Raw genomic sequence first — 20,061 nt, 5'->3', positions numbered from 1 at the left:
TGTGATCCAGGAGAGAGTATAGAAGAAGCCGTAATGTCTTTTATCATCTGCTTTTGGAGATCCCACCTTGTTATTTCTGCAATACCTTATTGGTCACATGGGTCACCCTGTTCAGTGTAGAAAGGACCCATGGAAGGGTGTGAATGTCAGGGCATTTAGGGGGAGAGAATCACTGGGAGCCACCGTGGAGACTGGCTGCCACAGCACCATGTGTTAACTGTTGTTATTAACGTCCCTGTTCCCTACTAGATGATAAGCCCCAGGAGAACAAGGGCTGGGCCTGTTTGGCTCACCATCATGTCCCCATGCTTAGTGCAGTGCTTGGTGCATAGTAGGCCTTCAGTAAATATTAATTGAGTAGATGCCTTTCATGATTTGGCCCCATGATGCTTCTAGAGCCTGTGAAGCCCCTTATGTTCCCTGTGCCGTGGGTGCCATTCATTACCTTATTCCATTATAAGGCATACTCCTCCTCTTTCAATCCGGCGTCACTTCCTCCTGGAAGCCTTCCCTGACTGCCTCCCCTCTCGCAAGCTGGACTCTCTGTCCCTGCTCCATGTCCACATGGCCCACTGGCCTCACCCTGTCCAAGTATCCGTGGGGCTGTATTCTTGCTTCTCTTGAGTTATATCATTTTTAAGAGCAGGGATTTTAGAATGGAACAGACCTAAGTTCAGACAGTGATTTGCCTCAGTTTCCACCACTATAAGTGAAGGTTCTGACAGGAGTAAAAGCTGCAAGACCACCTTCTGGGGCCTCTCTGAGCCGGCCCCTGGCTACCTCTCCTGAGCCCTGCTGCTTTTCCTTGCCCCCCAGGCCACAGCTACCCACTGGTCCCTTCCAGTGTTCTCCTCCTCAGGTCTTACAGTCATTATTCCTCTGCCTGATCTCAGCTTGAGTGTCACCTCCTCCAAGAGGCAAAGACCCCACCCTATCTCAGGCACCCCCCAGGGGGCATTTGCCCACCCCCGGTCCCTCAGCCCCCTGGTTCCTGGCATGTTCTGTGTTTACTGCATGGAATGACTTTTGGTGGCTTTTCCCGTTTACCAAACGTTTATCATATTCCATTCGGTAAATACTTCATCCTAGATCATCTTCAACTAGCTCGTAGTCAGTGACTTTTAAATTGAGTTATGATTCACATAACAAAATCAACCACTTGGAAGTGTCCCCTTTGGGGGTGAGGAAAGGACATTTTCCTCACCCCCAAAGGAAGACCTGTGCCCATTAAGCTATCACTCCCTGATTCCCCCCCTCTGCCCAGCCCCTGGCTACCACCAATCTGCATTCCTTCTCTATGGATGTACCTATTTCGGACATTGCATATAAATGAGCTCATACAATAGCATGACCGTTTGTGACTGACTTCTTCACTTAGCGTAAATAATGTTTTCGAGGCTTGTCCATGTTGTAGCGTGTATCAGTACTTCATTCCTTTTTATAGCTGAATAGTATTCCGTCGTATGGTTATCCTACCATCTGTATGTCCATTCATCCATTGATGGACATTTGGATTGTTTCCATCTTTTGACTATTAGGAAAAATGCTGGGGCGCCTGGGTGGCTCAGTCATTAAGCGTCTGCCTTCGGCTCAGGTCATGATCCCAGGGTCCTGGGATCGAGCCCCGCATCGGGCTCCCGGCTCAGCGGGAAGCCTGCTTCTCCCTCTCCCACTCCCCCTGCTTGTGTTCACTCTCTCGCTGTGTCTCTCTGTCAAATAAATAAATGAAAAATCTTTAAAAAAAAAAAAAATCTAAAAAAAAAGAAAAATGCTACTGTGAGCACTTGGGTACAAGTGTTTGATTGAACATCTGTTTTCAGCCTTCTTGGGTATATACTTAGGAGTGGAATCACTGGATCCTATGGTCATTCTGTGCTTAACTTTTCAAGGACTGGCCAAACTCAGGGACTCTTAACCCTTATGTGAGGGTTTGCTGTGACCATTATCCCATTGTTCATCGGGGGAACCCAAGTGACTCAACCAAGATGGACTGATTGTCATTATGTCACAGCCGGACAGGATTGCAACTTATGCGATGGCTTCAGAACCACTCGCCTCTCCTCTCTCCTCGTCAAGGGGCAGCACTGGGGGCAGGGTGACTGTATTTGCATTGACCCCATTTTCTACTGGGTGGGACTCGGTCTGGGCTTTGGGAGCAGGAACACTTGGAAGGGTGAAGGGAGGGTAAAGGGATAAAACTAAACAGCCTCTTTAGACTCCTTCTCTTGGGCGGGGGAGGGGGGGGCTGGGATCTGGTTTGTTTTTTATTTTTGTTCTGTTTTAAGGTAAATAAAGAAGACATCTGACAGTTTTTATGAAACCTGCCCAGCCCGTGTACAAATTCCCAACGTGGCCGATTACCAGGTGTGTGACCTTGAGCAAGTCCTGTTACCCCTCTGACCTTCCGTTTTCTTCTCTGTGAAATGGGGATAATCATCCCCCTATCTGCTAGGGTCGCTGAGAGGATTTTTTGTTTTTAAGATTTATTTATTTATTTTAGAGAGAGAAGTGTGCATATGCATACAACGGAGCACTGTGGGGGGAGGGGCAGAGGGAGAGGATCCCAAGCAGACTCCCCACTGAGTCCGGAGCCCCACTCGGGGCTCAGTGTCACGACCCTGAGATCATGACCTGAGCCAAAATCTAGAGTCGGCGGCTTAACCGACTGAGCCACCCAGGCGCCCCAGTTTCTGCGAGGGTTTAATGAGATAAGCATGTTGAAGACTTAGCATTACACCTGGCAGGCTCTGAGCACTCAAATGGTACTGTTGCTATTATTATTATATTATTATTATTTGGGCCTTCTCTAGCCTTAATATTGTAAGACTTGATGACTTCATGTGTTGTATACCTACACTTTCTGGGGTTACGCTATCAGTTATATAGTTAACAACTATTTGGGTTGTTTTAGTCTGACACATTGTCTTAAACTGGAAGACAAGTAACCATTGATCCTGTACTGTTTATTTTCTTCCCCTCATCGGCTAAGCCCATGGGTCAGGGTCACTCGTCGCTAAAGGTGTCCCGGGAAGGAGGGATCTTCTGCAGGTCTGGACGCAGCCGGAGACTGCACAGGCCACGAAAGACCACACAAGGCCACAGTGGTTCTCTGGTGAGCCAGCCAGCCAGCCATCTGACTTGAGTTGTTTTTTCCCCTTTGTCTGAAGAGGCTGAGTGAGCTCTGCCCAGCAACTCAGGCCAGATTAGGCCCAAAGGCCCTTGGTGGCTTTTTTTGTTTTTGTGTTTTTTTTTCAGGAAGTGAAGAATTTAGAGGGATAAAAGGGGGAAATGACTTTTCAGTGTTGTAGCTTTGTTGCAATCTGGTTGCTTTATAAAGGAGCTTTGTTTGAGTGTGGGACTACCCAGACCTTCGGTGGGGCTCCCCCCGCCACCCCACCAGCAGGAGGAGGAGGAGGAAGAGAACTGACCTGCCTGACATGACCCAGTACCAGGCGAGGAACCCAAGTAGTGAGAGAGACAGGGCCAGAGACATGCTTTCAGGAAGCGTCTGGTCAAGCAGGGGAAACATTCGCTGAACAGGTAGAGGAAAATAGGGTAGTTAACAGCTAACCATACCTGCTGAGAAGGAAATAAAGGGGTGATGAGCTAGAGAGGGGGAGGGCCTACTTAGCTGAGGTGGTCAGAGTGGTCTCTCTGAGGTACAGACTTCTGGGCCCAGCGAGAGCACCGGGTAGAGGTGGGCACGACGGTGTATTTGAGGAGGGCTCAGGCTGGAGCCTAGAGGAGGAGAGGGGATGAGGTCAGGCAGGCAGGAGCCAGTTCCTGAGGATCTGGTCAGCCCCGGTCAGCAGTTTGACTTTGGACTCAACTGGGTAGGTTTCTTGAATTACTCACAGCAACTCAGGAAGTGTGATTTGCCCATTTTATCCCTCCCTCCGCCCGCCCCAGAAACTGAGGCTCTTAGAAGTTACTGACAAGCTACTGAAACAGAAGGACATTAATGTTGTGACTCTAGACGCAGTGTGTCCGTGTGTTCATTTGACAGATGTGTATTTGATTTAAGATGTTCCAGGCGCCATGCTAATTGCCATGGGTGTCAGACCTTGGCTCAACCTTGGGCAAAGTTCTTCTCTGAACTTTCTTTTTTTTTTTTTTAAAGATTTTATTTATTTATTTGACAGAGAGAGAGACAGCGAGAGCAGGAACACAAGCAGAGGGGGAGTGGGTGAGGGAGAAGCAGGCTTCCCGCCGAGCAGGGAGCCCGATGCGGGGCTCGATCCCAGGACCCTGAGATCATGACCTGAGCCGAAGGCAGTCGCTTAACCAACTGAGCCACCCAGGCGCCCCTTCTCTGAACTTTCTATATTGCCAAATGAAGGTAACACCCAAGAAGGACCCATGCGGTGAAGTGATGGTGAGGATCACAGAAGCTAAGTATGTAAAGGGTTTGGCGTAATCACGGTGCATGGTAAATGCTCAGTAAAGCCTAGTTCTTTTTGTTGTTGCTTCCAGAAATGTTGGAAATCTTTTTTGGAGAAATCGTGGCCAAGGAAGATAAACACTCCACATAAGGAGTAGCGTGGTCCATAGGAAGATCCCTCACAGCAAATATGAAATCTTTCTGTACATTGAGTTCATTAGTAAATAACTGGATGTATAGCACAATGTGCCAGGCACTGCTCTAAGCCAGGGGTCTGCAAATTACAACCCAGGGGCGAAATCCAGCCTGCCACCTATTTTTATAAATAAAGTTTTATTAGAGCACAATCATGCCCATTCACTTATGGATTATGGCTGCTTTCCCGCGACAATGGCAGAGATGAGTAGTTATGACAAGAGACTGAGTGATAATAGTAAGGAAATTGTAAGGTTTGTTGACCTCTTTTCTAAGCAAATAGTAACCGTCTAATCCTCAGGATGGTCCTGTCAGGTGGGAACTCCTGTCACCATTTTACAGGTGGGAAAACTGAGGCATGGAATGGTCAACAAGGTAGCAAGTGGACCCGGGATTTGAATCCAGGCAGTGGGCTTTGGAGGCGGTGCTCTTAACCACTCTGTCTGTCTCCTCCTCAGACAGAATCACAATGATTGCTCCACAGATAGCCCCCTGGATGCTCCACCCACTTGAAAACCGGGAGACTCGGGTTCAGGGCCCAGAGTCACTCTGATTACCCAGTTAGTCACTCCTCTTGAACTCTGCTCATCTGGTCATAAAGCCTTGGACCAGCCAGTCCCTAGGCCCCACCCAGGTGCCAGGTGGTGTGACTCATACAGGTCCTCCCGGACTGGCAGATGGAAGAGGCTCCCAAGGCCCTTGGATCCTCCCCTCTCAGACTAGGCTTTGGACTCCGAAGAATGAGGCCTCTCTACATTGTCCAATCCAGTAGCCACTAGCCACATGGGGCTATGCAAATATAAATTTAATAAAGTCTGATAAAGTTAAAAATTCATTTCCTTAGTCTCACCAGCCACATTTCAATTGCTCAGTAGCCACGTGTGGCTGGTGGTCACCATACTGGACAGTGCAGATACAGAACATTTCTCTCGTTGCAAAAGGACAGTGCAGCGTGACACATGATGCCCTGGCATGGGATATAGCCATGCCAACCTGTGCAGCTCAGGGACAGAAATAGCCACAGGGCCAGCCAGAGAGATCTTCTTAAATCTGAGTCAGATTATGTCATTCCGCTGCTCAAAACCCCTCATGGCTCCCACCTTACTTGACTAAAAGCCAAAGTCCTCACCATGGCCCACAGATATTTGTTTCTCCCCAGAACTCTTACCCCATCACTCTCCTCTCTGCTGACTCTCTTTCAGCCACACTGGCCTCCCTCTTGTTCCTTGAACTGACTGGGCACAGTCCTGCCTCAGGGCCTTTGCACTTGCTCCTCTCTCTCCCTTGGATGCTCTCTTCTCCCAGATAGCCACATGGCTCTTTCCCTCTCTTCCTGTAGGCTTTGCTCTAACCCATCCCTGCCTTATTTTTCTCCACACACTCTCAGCATCTGAAATATATTGTTCCTAACTTGTTTACCGTCGGTCTCCTCTGGCTAGAATGTTAAGTCCCATGAAGGCAAGGGAACTTGTGTGTCATATTCAAGGCTATGTCCCAGTCTTAGAACAATGCTTGGCTGGCACATAGCAGTTGCTCAGTAAATGTTTTTGAGTGAGCGACTGAATGGATGGATGGATGGGCAGGTGTGTGGCCTTTCCAGGAGGAGGGCAGTGATAAAACTCAGGCCTTGGACCACTTGGTGGAGATGTCCTAGCAGCTTCAACTAGATCCCCTCGACTGTGAACCCTTGGGTTAGGGTTAGGGTGAGCTGTGAGCACAAATTACTTGAGGTACGCCAGTTAGCATCCAAAATAAAAACAATGTCAAAGAATATGAGTGGAAAGAAGTCCAAAAAGTTCTGAAATCAATGTCTACATTGCCTTATTGGTAATCTCACACAGGATGTGCATGAGCCATTTGAGCATTTCTTGAGAAATAACAGCAAAGCACGCTTCTAACAGGGCTCGTTTGTGTGAAGTACCTTAAAAAGGAAGGATATCATATATGGTCAACATCCCAGTCATTATTTTTTGCCAGCTTATTTTTTCTCCTTTAAAATTTTTTTTCAATTGTGAAAAAAAATATATCATCCATATAGAAAAGAATAATATTCAGTGCTTAAATTCCTTAAATCTTTTTCTCCCTTTTTGGTGCCCCTGCTTTGCTGGTGTGCTAAACGCATGCTTTGGTCTGCCTGGTAGGTAAGCGAACATTGCCCGTACCCCACACACCAGATTCATTCATTCATTCATTCATTCATTCATTCAGCAGGTGTTTATTGAGCATCCACCATGTGTCAAGTTCTGTGCTAGACCCTGGGGACTCAGCAGTGCAGGAGAGAGATGGGCTCCCTGTCCCTGTGAAGATTGCTAGTCCTAAGGGGGGAGGGAGAGGGTCAGAGACAAGGTGCAAGTGAACAATTAGGGAGGAGGACAGAATTAGGGATGAGTGCAGTGGGGTGGGCACTTGGGAGATAAGATTGAAAGAGTGAGTGAAAGGTCGTTGAGGCAGGAAGCAAGTCTGTAAACCTTCCTCCTCTCTAGAGCCTCGCGCAGAGAAGGGCTCCATGCAATTTGTCAAACAGAACTCATTCCCCCAGCGGCTGGCGAGAGGCCTGAACCAGATGACCCAGAAGGTCCCTTCTTGCCAGGAGTTTCCATGATTCTGCAAGTGGGAAGAAAACCCTGAAGTGAGCCCAGTGCCAAATATGGTTGGGCTAGGTTCTTGGCAGGCACTCGAGGGAGGCTGGTGGTGGTTTTAGTCCCATTTAGATCACAGCTGGCCTGTGCCCACATCCTGGGAGTGTTCGTGCCTATGGATAGGATCTCGTGACCTGTGGAAAGAGCTGCCAAGAAAGTTGGGACCTAAGGATGCTCTCCAGGTTTCCCCTCTGCCCATTCATTCATTCATTCATTCATCCTTCAGATGGAGGGCTCTCCATGAGCAAGACACTGCTTTAAGTCTCAGAGAGACTAACTTTGTCTTTAACCTGGAAGAATGCCAGATATCAGAAGTACTTAATGCCCACCCCTGCCCCCGCATCTCCTGTAATTACCCAGTCATCCTCCCACCTAAATAATAATCTCCTAATTGCTGAAATCCAGCTCCAGTGGCCAACAGATTCTAGACATTCCTGGATGGAGGCCCCCCAGTGTCTCAAAAACGCTCCTGCCTCCCATGCAAATGGCCAACAGGCAGCCCACACACTGACCACAGGACTTCATTGGCCATGCTGACAACAATCTCAGCTGGACCCACTCGGGAGAACATCTGACAGTAACTGTAATGAGACATTCTTATTCTCTAAGGATGAGAAAAGCAAGGCTCTGAGAGATGATGCAACCTGTCTTTCTAAGAAGGTAGAACTGGGAGTCTGTCTTGACGGCAAAGCCTGGGGCAAGCCTCCATTTCTCTGGGCCCCAGTTTCCCTGTTGAAAAGCCGGGGCCGTGAAGCCTTCCCTGGCTCCCGCTGCAGGTTGGCGTGGGAAATCAGGTGATGTCATGCTTTTACAGACGTGTGCTGGATGAAAATGAGCGGAGGTGGATCTTTGTGATAGAGATAATGATGCCTGTGTTCAGAGGTCTGCTTGTGATTTTTTTTCTCTATTTGAAGATGAAGCACTTCCCAAGAACGTCTGAAGAGGAAAAATCATTGCTCTTCAATGATGGCCATTTTGAAACTACAGTTTTCCACCAGGGACTGTTGTTATGGAACATGAATAGGAGTGTATGGAGGAACAGTGAAATAATTTCTATCTTTAGTGTTCACAAAGCACTTTCAAATCCATGGCCCACCGAATCATTTCATGCTGAGAACTTCAGCTTTGGCATTTGGAAGACCCATGAGAGGGTCCTCATTCCAACACTTACTAGCTGGGTGAGTGGGCAAGGCCCTTCACCTCTCCAAACCTCAGTTTCTTCATCCATAAAATGGGATGATTCTATTTAAAGAGTAGTTCAGAGTATTAAGTGTGGTGACACATGCTGAGTACCTCAAATAGCCTGGCACAAGGTAAGTGCTCAGTAAATCCTAGCTAATATTATTGGTTTTGTTTGTAACGCCACCCTCATGATCACGCTGATGAGGTCCGTGGTATTATATACCCCATTCCTGAGACGAGAAACATGTGACCCAGAGACAGTCCTTGTCTCGCCCGGGGTGGCCCGGCTAGTGGGTGACAAGCCAGCCCAGGCTCCAGCTCCCGCCCTTGGTCCCTGACCCTACAGTTGCTGAATATTCAGTTGGGTCAGTGCTGCTCCATATTCAAAGACCTTTGTTTGAGGTTAATAAGAGCTCTTTGTTGCTGTCCAGAAGGAGTGGCCTCCAGCCAGGGCCTGGACCCTTTAGCCTCTAGGCCCCCGCCCGCCCCACCCACCACGTTGGCTCTAGGGAGCCGCTGTTACTGATGGAAGTGGATCATATCCACACGGTGCGCAGGGGCAGGGAAATGGAAGGTTGAGTGAGATTCGCCGGCAACTGGCAGGGTTCCAGGCGCGTGTCTGTGTGTCATCTGCAGTGAGACAGCTGACCGTTGTGTCTGAACATGCTCATCAGAGAGGCCAACGTTCCAAATCTGCTCTGTCAGACTCCAGCTCAGAGAGCGAGGCCTTGGCTGGTTTCCCCCTCCCCAGCCCTCCCTCCTCCTGTTAGCTGTAAGTACATTTATGGAGCCCACTGCGTGCCAGGGCCTGTGCTGGTTGCCTTTCTCCCCATGTGGTTGCCTTCACTGCTCATAGGCTGGCCCCTGTGGGTGGGTCCCGTGCTTGGCCAGGCAGCCTCCAGGGTGATCCTTGAAAATGTGGTCAGATCTCGACGGGCTTCGGCTCCGAGCCTTCAGTCTGCCACATCCAAGCGTCATACCCAGCCCACAGAGTCTGACTCAGTCTGGCCCCAGGCACCTCTCTAACCTCTGCTTTTCCTTGCTCCCTGCCCCAGTTACCTATTGTTGTTAGCACACTACTCCAAACGTGATGGCTTACCCTGTTTTATTGTTTCTGCTGACTCTGTGCGCCGGGAAATCAGCAGGGCACAGAAGAGATGGTTTGCTCTGCTGCATGTCCTGTCTGTTGGGTCTGCAGCTTCCAGAAGGCCTCTTCGTACCCATGGGGGCACTCCATGAGGATGACCCAAGGGCTGGGGACTGGCTGCAAGAGCTCACTGGGGTCAGAGCCAGAGACTTTGGTTCTCGCTGTCCACTGTTTCCTTGGGTCTCTTCCTTGGACACTTGGGGCCTCTTCCTCTCCACATGGTTGTCCCAGCAACATTGCCAGACTTCTTACACGTCAGCCTTGGGGTCCCAACAGCACAAAAGTGAGAACTTCCAGGCCCTTTTAAGGCTTGAGGCTCGAATTGGCAGAGCAACATTTCTGTTGCAGTCTTGGCTAAAGCAAGTCACAGATCAGCCCAGATTTGAGGGGACTGCAGAGGGGCTGGTGTGGCTCATTGGAGGTCGGCAACAACAGAGCCTATGAGGCTCCTGTTCATTCACTCTACTCTAGTCACATAGACCTCCATGCTCTTCCTCAAGCATGCCGTACACACCCCTGCCTCAGGGTCTTTGCACTTGCTGTTTCCCTCTCCTGGGATGCTCTTCCCCAAATATCCATAGGGCTCATGCCCTCTATTCAGCCTCAGCTTACTTTAGTACAGAGACCATACCTGACCCACCTTCTCAGAACCGGTGCACTCCGCCTATCACCTGTCTCCTTACCCCACTCTGTTTTTGTTTTCGCACTTATCACCTCCTGGCATAATATTCATCCCCTATTTACTGTCTAATCTTCCCCTCCCCCGCCTCAAAATATAAGTGCCATGTGAATAGGGCATTTGTTTTGTTCATGGCAGTATCTCTAACTCCAGATCGGACACATGGTAGATATATTTGTTGAATGAATGAGTATTTGAGATAAGGAAACTGAAGTTCAGAGGTTTAAGTAACTTTCCCAAAGACACACACGCTAATTATCAACAGAGCTAGGATTCAAACCCAAGCAATTTAGCATCTAATATTAAGTCTTAAAAGTTTTGCTGCCTATGGGGGTAATTACTTAGGTAATTATGACTGTTTCCTACTGCCTCTCCCTGTGTCCTGTCTCCATTCAAGGTAGTCTTTCCACAACTAAAATTGGATCAGGCATAAAACCCATCTTGAAAGTAGTGTCCTTCAACTTCAATGGAAGGCCCTTCCTTCTTAGACCACTGCATAAGGCTCAGCAAAACTTGGCCTCCAGCAGTGGCATGATGTAGTAGAACAAATACAGATTTTTGTCAGGCAGACCTGGTTCTGTTTTCAGCGCCCCCACTCACAGGTTAAGCATGAGCTAATTAGTAATATCATCCATCCATTCATCCATCCATCCATCCATCCATCCATCCAATGAGCATTTATTGAATTCCTCTCTGAATCAAGGATGGTGCTAGGTCCTGGGGTGCAGTGGTGAAGACATCATCACAGTCCCTGCCTTTGGAGAATTTCCAGTCTCCTGGAGGAGACAGATGTACTCACACAGTCACACAAAGACACTTATTTACAAATATTATGTATTTATTTACAAATTGTGATGTGCTGTAAAGGACTTAGTGTGTGTGTGGGGAAATGTAACAAGGTACCGGTCATAGTGCCGTGGGGCAGGGGCGGTTTCCCTGAGGAAGTGACGTGTGAGTAGGAGCTAATAGGATAAATAGGTGTGGCAAGTTCATTCCAGGCAGAGGGAACAGCATATGCAAAGGCTCTGAGGAGGAGGAAACAGGGCCCATCTTCGTATCTGAAAGATCCTAAAAAATATGTGGTTGGAGGGCAGAGAGCTTGAGGAACTGCAGACACAGACAAGAATCCGACCACGCAGAGCTTTTAGGACCTGGGCATGGGGTTGGGCAACCCATCAACTTTATTTTCTCATCTGTAAAATGGGACTGATAATAGTACCTACCTCAGTATGTGTGAGCATCTACGGTCAGCTGAGTGACAGCTGGCTGCAGGCCAGCCTGGATGGTCTCAGCTGGGGCGATCGTCCCTGCTCCAATGGTCTTATCCTTCAGCAAGTCAGCTTGGGCTTGTTTACATGGCAGCAGCTGGGATCCAGAGAGCAGCCGAAGCTGGCAAGGCTTAGAACTGGCCAGCATTACTTCCACTGCATTCTGTTGGTCCGAGCAGATCCCACGGCCAGCCCAGATCCATGAGTGCGTGTGAAGCTCTTAACACAGTGCCTGGTGCACAGGAAGTGCTCTGTCAATGCTATTATTATTATTGTTGCTGTTGATGGTGTCATTATACATTTGCATAATGCTTTATGCTTTTCGGAATTTTATCCTATACATCATTATAGCCCACACTTTGGGAAGATAGTTGGGGCAAATAGTACTAGTCCCATCTGACAAATGTAGGTGAGTTTAGATAACTGGCCGAGGTCACACATTTAGCTGGTGGCTGCATCCAAACACTAGAACTCAGATGTCATGTAACCTAAAGCATATTTGCACATGCAGCTGCTGAAAGTGAACCCATTTGCAGATGATGGCATTGTCCTGAGCACCATCCTGGTAAATAGAATAATGAAGGTACAAATGATTTTGTCAGGGGCGCAGACTAGTGACCGTCTGCATGATTTAGGTAGGCAAAAAAAAGATTTTTTTTTTATTGGCTCCCAAGCTCACTGTGGTTACTGATGGTTCTCTTTTTTTTCTTTCTTGCCCAGAGAACCTCTCTTTGGACTCCAGTGGCTTTTCTTCTCCACCTGTGAATTTCCTTCAAGAATTGCCAAGCTATCGGTCCATTGCACGCAAGAGGACGACCATTCTTTCCCGAGACAAGCAAAGTGGCACTTTGCTGAAGCCGACAGACTCTTACAGCTCCCAGCTGGAGGGAGGAATCACCGAAAACCTCAATAGCCAATCGATTCGGAAGTATGCACTGAACATCTCTGAGAAGCGGAGGCTAAGGTTTGTTCGGTGGCCATCTAGAAGGCATCTGATGTATGTTTTGGGCAGAGGTGTGTTTTATGCATGGAATGCATTTCCTGAAGAGTTCACGTACTTAGAAATGTATTACTTAGGGTCAGCCAAGCTGCAGCAACAAAGTTACCCAAACATGTAGTAGCTCAATGTATTAGAAGTTTATTTCTTGTTCACATAAAAGTCCTGGGTTCAGATCAAAGGGGAACTTTGCAGTCATTCAGGGACCCGGGCTCCTTCCATCTTCTGGCTCTGCAACCCCCCCAGAACCTCATTGTTGTCTGCAGTCCCTCCCTGCTTCCCCTCCCCTCAGCCCCTGCCAACCTCTGATCTACTCTTTGTCTCTAGATTTGCCATTCTGGACATTTCAGGTAAATGGAATCATACAATATGTGACCTTTTATAACTGGCTTCTTTCACTTAGCATGATGTTTTCAAGGTTCATCCAAGTTATGGCATGTATCAGTACATGATAGTCATTCCTTTTTATGGTTGAATGATATTTCATTGTATGGATGGATATGTATGTTCTGTTTGTCCGTTCATCTGTTGGTGGACATTTGGGTTGTTTCCACCTTTTGGCTATTGTGAATAGTGCTGTAATGAACATTTATGTACAAGTTTTTGTTTGGGACCCTGTTTTCAGTTCTTTGGGGGTATCCACCTAGGAGTGGAATTGCCCAGTCATAATGGTTAATTCTGTGTTTAACGTGTTGAGGAATATCCAGACTGTTTTTCCTAGTGGCCACACCATTGTACATTTCCACCAGCAGTGTATGAGGGCTCCAGGTCTTCCACATCCTCTCGGCTGGGGTTTTATTTGATGCTGAGGCTTGATGACACTTTCCTGATCATTGTCATGATTGTTTTTTAATGCAGGAACATTCAGGAGACCCAAATGAAGTATTTATCCGAGTGGGACCAGTGGAAGCGGTATAGCAGCAAGTCTTGGAAGAGGTTCATAGGGAAGGCTCGTGAGATGACCACCCACTTGGAGCTGTGGCGGGAGGACATTCGCAGCATAGAAGGTACCATTCCCCCCACTCTGCACATGCTTCTCTGGGGAAGACTTCTGTGCCTGGGGGAACGTACAGCTTCGTTTCCTCTAAGCTGTAGATGAAATTTAGCACTTCCTTCCACGATGAATGGGAGCAATGGCACCAGTTAGGATTAGCAGAACCTGTGTCTTCGTCCCCAGGAAAATCAGATATTTTCCTATTCCTTCCAGTTGTATTATCTTGGAATATCACTTGTGCTCATCACTACTTTGAAATTGCAGCAGGGAATCTGTAAGATCGGCCACTAGGTCTTGTTATTTAATGTCCTAATGAAGAAGCTCATGTATTACTCTAGCACAGATTTGGTTTTTAGTATTATAACCGTATGTCCATTTGTATTTGGTGCATTTATTTTTTTTATTTTTAAGATTTTATTTTTTAAGTAATCTCTACACCCAACATGGGGCTTGAACTTACAACCCTGAGATCAGGAGTCCCATGCTGAGCCAGCCAGGTGCCCCTGTATTTGGTGCATTTATTATTTTATTTTATTTTATTTATCATATATATGCAAAATATATGATTCCATTTATTTTTTCCAAATTTTTTATTTAAATTCTAGTTAGTTAACATATAATATTTGGTGCATTCATTTATTTATTTATTTATTAAAGATTTTATTTATTTATTTGACAGAGAGAGACAGCGAGAGAGGGAACACAAGCAGGGAGTGTGGGAGAGGGAGAAGCAGGCCTCCTGGCCGAGCAGGGAGCCCGATGCGGGGCTGGATCCCAGGACTCTGGGATCATGACCTGAGCCAAAGGCAGACGCCTAACAACTGAGCCCCCCAGGCGCCCCTATTTGGTGCATTTAAAATGTTATTCTGAGATGGGGTTCATTAGGCTTCACCAGACTGCCAAAGGTGCCCATGGCCCTGAAAATACTGAAGATCCCTACTTTTCCATATTGGTAAGAATTGGGTTGCAGTATGGTTAGTCAGCTCCGGCTGCTATAACAAAATACCATAGACAGGGTGGCCTCAACAACAGAAATTTCTTTTCTTTTCTTTTTTTTTAAGATTTTATTTATTTGAGAGAGAGAGAGATAGTGAGAGAGAACATGAGTGGGGGAAGGGGAGAGGGAGAGGAAGAAGCAAGACCCCCCCCGCTGAGTGGGGATCTCCTCCCGCAATGTGGGGCTTGATTCCAGGACCCTGGGAACATGACCTGAACCGAAGGCAGACACTTAACTGACTGAGCCACTCAGGTGTCCCAAAATTTATTTTCTTATACTCTGGAGACTGGAAGTTCAAGACCAGGCTGCCTTCTCACTGTGTCTTTACATGACCTCAACTTTGTGCACTCTTGGGGAAAGAGGGAGAAAGAGAGAGAGAGAGGGCTCGAGTTCTGATGCCTCTTCTTGTAAGGCCACTAATCCCATCATGGGGACCCACTCTTACGACCTCATCTAAACCTAATCACCTCCCAAAGGCCCCACCTCAAAATACCATCACATTAGGGGTTAGTGCTTCAGCATGTGAATTTGGGGCGGGGGGTGGGGAGCGGAGGATACAATTCAGTCCATAGCGAGTATATAGAAACTGGAAGTTGTGCCAAAATATAAAATTAGGAAAAAACATTGGAACATTTGGATGACATAGCAGAGCTGGGGGGAAATACCTCTTAGGATGACATAGTTTCTATCATAAAGTAAAAACTATTTACAAACAACTCCTCAAATCTGCTAAAGTGGGGATTTTGTCAAGTTTGCAGGGAATGTGGCAGGGTGAATGGAAGAAATGCTGTCATTATTACTATTTTAAGACCTATAAAATACTCGGGCCACCTGGGTGGCTCAGCCAGTTAAGCGTCTGCCTTCGGCTCAGGTCATGATCTCAGGGTCCTGGGATCAAGTCCCGCATTGGCTCCCTGCTCAGCAGGGAGTCTGCTTCTCCCTCTCCCTCTGTCCCTCCCCGCCACTCATGCGCACACTCTCTCTCACTCAAATAAATAAATAAATAAAATCTTTATTAAAAAAAAACTATAAAATACTCTTGATAACTTATTCAACGAAATACCTTTTTAAATTGTTGTTTTATTGGGGGAATGTAAATGCAATCACAAGGGACTTCATAGGCTCACTTAAAACTTAACCATCTAGTTGTACTTTTTCTGAGATCTGAGCACAGCATCGTGTTTGGAGCCAAATAATAAAAGCTAACCCCGATTGAGCTTTTTTTTTTTTAAAGATTTTGTTTATTTATTTGACAGAGAGAGACACAGCGAGAGAGGGAACACAAGTAATGGGAGTGGGAGAGGGAGAAGCAGGCTCCCCACGGAGCAGAGAGCCCGATGTAGGGCTCGATCCCAGGACCCTGGGATCATGACCTGAGCTGAAGGCAGATGCTTAACGACTGAGCCACCCAGACGCCCCCCGATTGAGCTTTTACTGTGAGCGGGGCATTGTGTTAAACATTTTCCTCATATTGGCTTAGTTAATCCTCATAAGAACATTTCATATAGGTATCATTTGCATGGCTCAGAGAGGTTAAAATACTTTTCCCAAGTACCCTCAGCTAGGATGAAGCAGACCCAGGATTTGAAGGATTTGATCCAGGCCGTCAAGCTTCCAAGCCCAGGGGTTCAGCCACCATGCCCCAGCTTCCTTTCTCATTTAGTGGTGGCCTTTCTGGAGGTTTTGTTCAGAACGTGGCTTGTGAGAATTCAGGAATAGATTCATACATTTGGGCTCAGTTACAAAAGCACTGCTGCAATTCAGTGGGGAAAGGGTAGTCTTTTCAGTAAATGGTACTGAGTCAATTCGATATTCATATAAGGAAAGATGAATATTGAGTCCTGCCTCACACCATTGTCAAGTAGTTAATTCAAGGTCGAGTGTAGATTTAGAAAGGAGAACCCTAAAGCCAACAGTAGAAAAACAAAATATTTCTTCCTCCTTCCCCCACCAAGATCACTCCAACTTCAGCTTTCTGGTTGATTGGATCTACTGTGGATAACGCATGTGTAGGTCAATACTCTTGGTCACTGATGTCTGGATTTCTTTTTTCCAGGGAAATTTGGCACTGGGATTCAGTCCTATTTCTCCTTCTTGCGGTTTCTGGTGTTGCTGAATTTGGTGATATTTCTGATCATCTTTATGCTGGTTTTGCTCCCAGTCTTGCTCACTAAGTACAACATCACCAACAGCACTTTTGTGCTCCTTCCGTCCAAAGACACGGGTGAGTCTAAGGCCTGGTTTGCTGTGAGAATGTTCTTGTCACTCTGTACCTATCTACAGTGCTTCCTTCTCTGGAAATCTTTGTATTCTAAGTTGCGGGTGCTTGCATCAGGATGGGCTCAGTTATGCTGCAGAAACAAATGACCCGGTAACTCTTAGCACCTAATAACCACAAAAGGTTCTTTCTCACTCCTAGTACATGTCCATCACTGTTTGGTGGTGGCTTTGTCCCATATTGTCTTCACTCTGGAGCCCAGGCTGATGGAGCAGCCTCTCTCTGGACCACTGATGGTCACTACGTCCAAAAGAAAAAGAGCCAGTGCAAACATACTGGCTCCTAAAACTCCTGCCTGGAATGACACCTTTCATTTCTGCCACATCTCATTACCCACAGCAAGTCACTTGGCCCCTCCTGATTTCAGCAAGGCATTTGGGAGGAGCACTGTGGGCTAAGAAAGTGGAAAATTTAGCACATATGATATCACCTACTCCAACTCCAGTAACTTTACTTTGAGACGTTTATCTCTGATAATGAGATAAACTGGCCTCCACCAGTCATGTGCCAGACATTATGGCAAGTGCCATAATTCTCAACAACATAGGTCCCATCTTTTGGGCATCCTGCGTTGTCAAACAGGGAGAGTTTCTGTCACTCTACAAACATTTATTGATTCCCTTCTAGGTACCAAGCTCTGTGCTAGGGGCCAGAAGTAGGCGAGCTGAGTCAGAGCCTGACTTATGTGAGAATTATAAAATGGCAGAACTGGAATTGGTCTTGGAGAAACTGGTTCAACTCCCTTCTTTAGCAAAGGAACATAGGAAACTAAGGCCCAGAGTAGGGGTGGTAGATTGGGTTATTTTTCTCGATTTGTCACTCCCCTGTAATTGTGACTTGTAGGGCCTCCCACTGTGGGCAGAGGATACTTTCTGCCCCATTGGTATTGCACTTCGCCATGTGGCTGGTTTTGTCCAATGGAGTATTAGCTTGAAATGGCTTGTGTGGTTGGCTTGCCCATGAGAAGAGCATCACCAGATAACCATTGCCTCAGCCCGGGTCCCAGAATGAAGTCATATGGTGCAGACCTGAGCCCAGCTGGAAGCGTGGGATCCACCCTAGCTCAGCCTAAATCAGCTCAATGAACTCAAATTGCAGCTCCATGAATGAGAAAATAAACGTTTGGTATGTTCAGTCACTGAGACTTTGTGGTTCTTTGTTACGCAGCAATAGCTCACTGATACAGGGAAAGTGAATTAGCTGTTCAAGGATAAGGTAGTGTCATTAAAATTGGTATTCAAATGATTTCTTGGTTATTTATGCCTATGTAAATATATAAGTTGTCTTAATGAAGCTGCGTCTTTATTTATACACATGTAGAGATCTTTTAAAATTGGTCGTACTTACAGTGGAATCACAGTTATATCAATCACATCTTCCAAAACATGTGCAAACATGAACCCCAAACCACAAAATACCCATACAGACAGAAAATGTGCACTGTAAGTAGACGCACATACAAAATATATAGAAAAAGACATATATCAATAGATGTGTAGGGAGAATAGCGAGAGGAGAAAATGCTGCTGTACTTGCTCTATTGGGGTTTGCACTGCAAATAGAAAACCACAAATTCACAACGTCCATACATAATTAGATGTGACATCTCTAAATGTATATACATGTGCATGCCTATATACACAAATTACAATAGACAAGTTGTAGCGACTGTAAAACTTTTCCACTGATGTTCTTGTTTTTGTTTTTTACAGATGTCCAATGCACAGTATATCCAATAAGTAGCTCTGGACTCATTTACTTTTATAGTTATGTCATAGACTTGCTCTCTGGCACTGTAAGTATTTAACATAATTCCACATTTGGACCCTCGATAGGCTGAAAATAGGTTAATTTAAAGATCAGGCTCCTGAATGTCTGTGGTGAGAGCCAGGCACAAGAGTTGACACAAATACTAGTAAAAGGAACAGGATTTGCAGTGACCTCATCAGCAAGGATAATGTTCACCCACCCGCTGCTAGAACATATAGGAAACAGGCTTCAGCCACTGGCCATTCCTTAGTCCCTGCCCCCTTTGTACTGACTTGCAACAAAATACTGAGTTCCCCCAAAGAAAGAAGTTTCAGTGGAAATAAACCCAGAGAGAATTTATTTAATTTCTCAGACATTGTAAAACCTTACATGTCGGGGCCCCAGACCACCCGGCTGAAAGCCATGGCTCTTCCTCCCAGAAATCACACACAAAGACATGCATCATACAGATATGTGCTCATATGTGTGTGTGCACACCACATTTGTACACGTCCATATACATTCCCCGAAATCCAAAGTCTGTTGTTGTTTTTTTAAAGATTTTATTTATTTATTTGACAGAGAGAGACACAGCGAGAGCAGGAACACAAACGGGGAGTGGGAGAAGGAGAAGCAGGCTCCTCGCCGAGCAGGGAGCCTGATGCAGGACTCGATCCCAGGACCCTGGGATCATGACCTGAGCCGAAGGCAGACGCCTAACAACTGAGCCACCCAGGTGCCCCGTGCTGTAGGAAGTTTAGCAGCATCCCTGGCCTCTGCCCTCTAGATGCCCATAGCAGCCATAGTTGTGACAATCAAAAATGTCTCCAGACATTGCCACATGTTTCCTGGGGGACAGAATTGCCCCTGGTTAAGAACCACTCCTTTGGGTGGGTGCCTGGCTGGGCTCGGTGGGTGGGGCATGTGACTCTTGATCTCAGGGTCGGGAGTTTGAGCCCATGTGGGGTATGGAGCCTATTTAAGAAAAAGAAAAAAAAAAAGAAGCACTCCTTTAGATGTTTAAAAAATACAAATATATTTTTAAAATCTTCTTTTTTTTTTTAGATTTTATTTATTTGACAGAGAGAGCATAAGCAGGGGGAGCGGCAGGCAGAGGGAGAGGGAGAAGCAGGCTTCCCGCCGAGGAGGGAGCCTGACGTGGGGCTCGATCCCAGGACCCTGGGATCATGACCTGAGCCGAAGGCAGATGCTTAACCACCAGGTGCCCCTAAAGAAATCTTTCTGAAAGTTGCTGGCCTTAAAATGCCATGTCATTGAGCTTTTGCTTTTCCAAACGTACAAAGCTTTGAATTTGTCCACTGCATTTGATTTTGAAAAAGTGGTTTTTACATCTCTGAGCTTATGTTTTCCTCAGAGCAATTGAGAGGGACTGCCAGGTGGGTATTAAAATGTCCACCATGCAAAAGAAGAAACGGAAGCTATATAAAACATACGAGTAGGAAAGAAATTCAGTGACTAACCCAAGGTCACTAGTGAAAGAAAAGTGGGATCAGATTCCCATAACTGCTGTTAGCCCCATTTCTGTAGATGACAT

At 46.6% G+C, this 20,061-nt stretch overlaps 1 protein-coding gene across 1 annotated transcript in view; it reads left to right on the top strand.

Annotated features, from left to right (window-relative positions):
• LOC116628033 (transmembrane channel-like protein 7) overlaps nt 1-20,061 on the top strand; it is a 49,016-nt gene that overhangs the window by 2,651 nt on the left and 26,304 nt on the right. The window contains exons 2-5 of the mRNA XM_032398074.1: nt 12,212-12,455; nt 13,347-13,495; nt 16,536-16,703; nt 18,470-18,552. Coding sequence (XP_032253965.1) covers nt 12,212-12,455; nt 13,347-13,495; nt 16,536-16,703; nt 18,470-18,552 — 644 coding nt within the window. The remainder of the gene's footprint in view (nt 1-12,211; nt 12,456-13,346; nt 13,496-16,535; nt 16,704-18,469; nt 18,553-20,061) is intronic.

This window comes from Phoca vitulina, unplaced genomic scaffold, assembly GCF_004348235.1.
Source record: "Phoca vitulina isolate PV1807 unplaced genomic scaffold, GSC_HSeal_1.0 scaffold109, whole genome shotgun sequence".
NCBI classification, from domain to species: domain Eukaryota; kingdom Metazoa; phylum Chordata; class Mammalia; order Carnivora; family Phocidae; genus Phoca; species Phoca vitulina.
The sequence above is the reverse complement of the archived record's forward strand: the minus strand, read 5'-3'. Positions and strand labels throughout refer to the sequence as shown.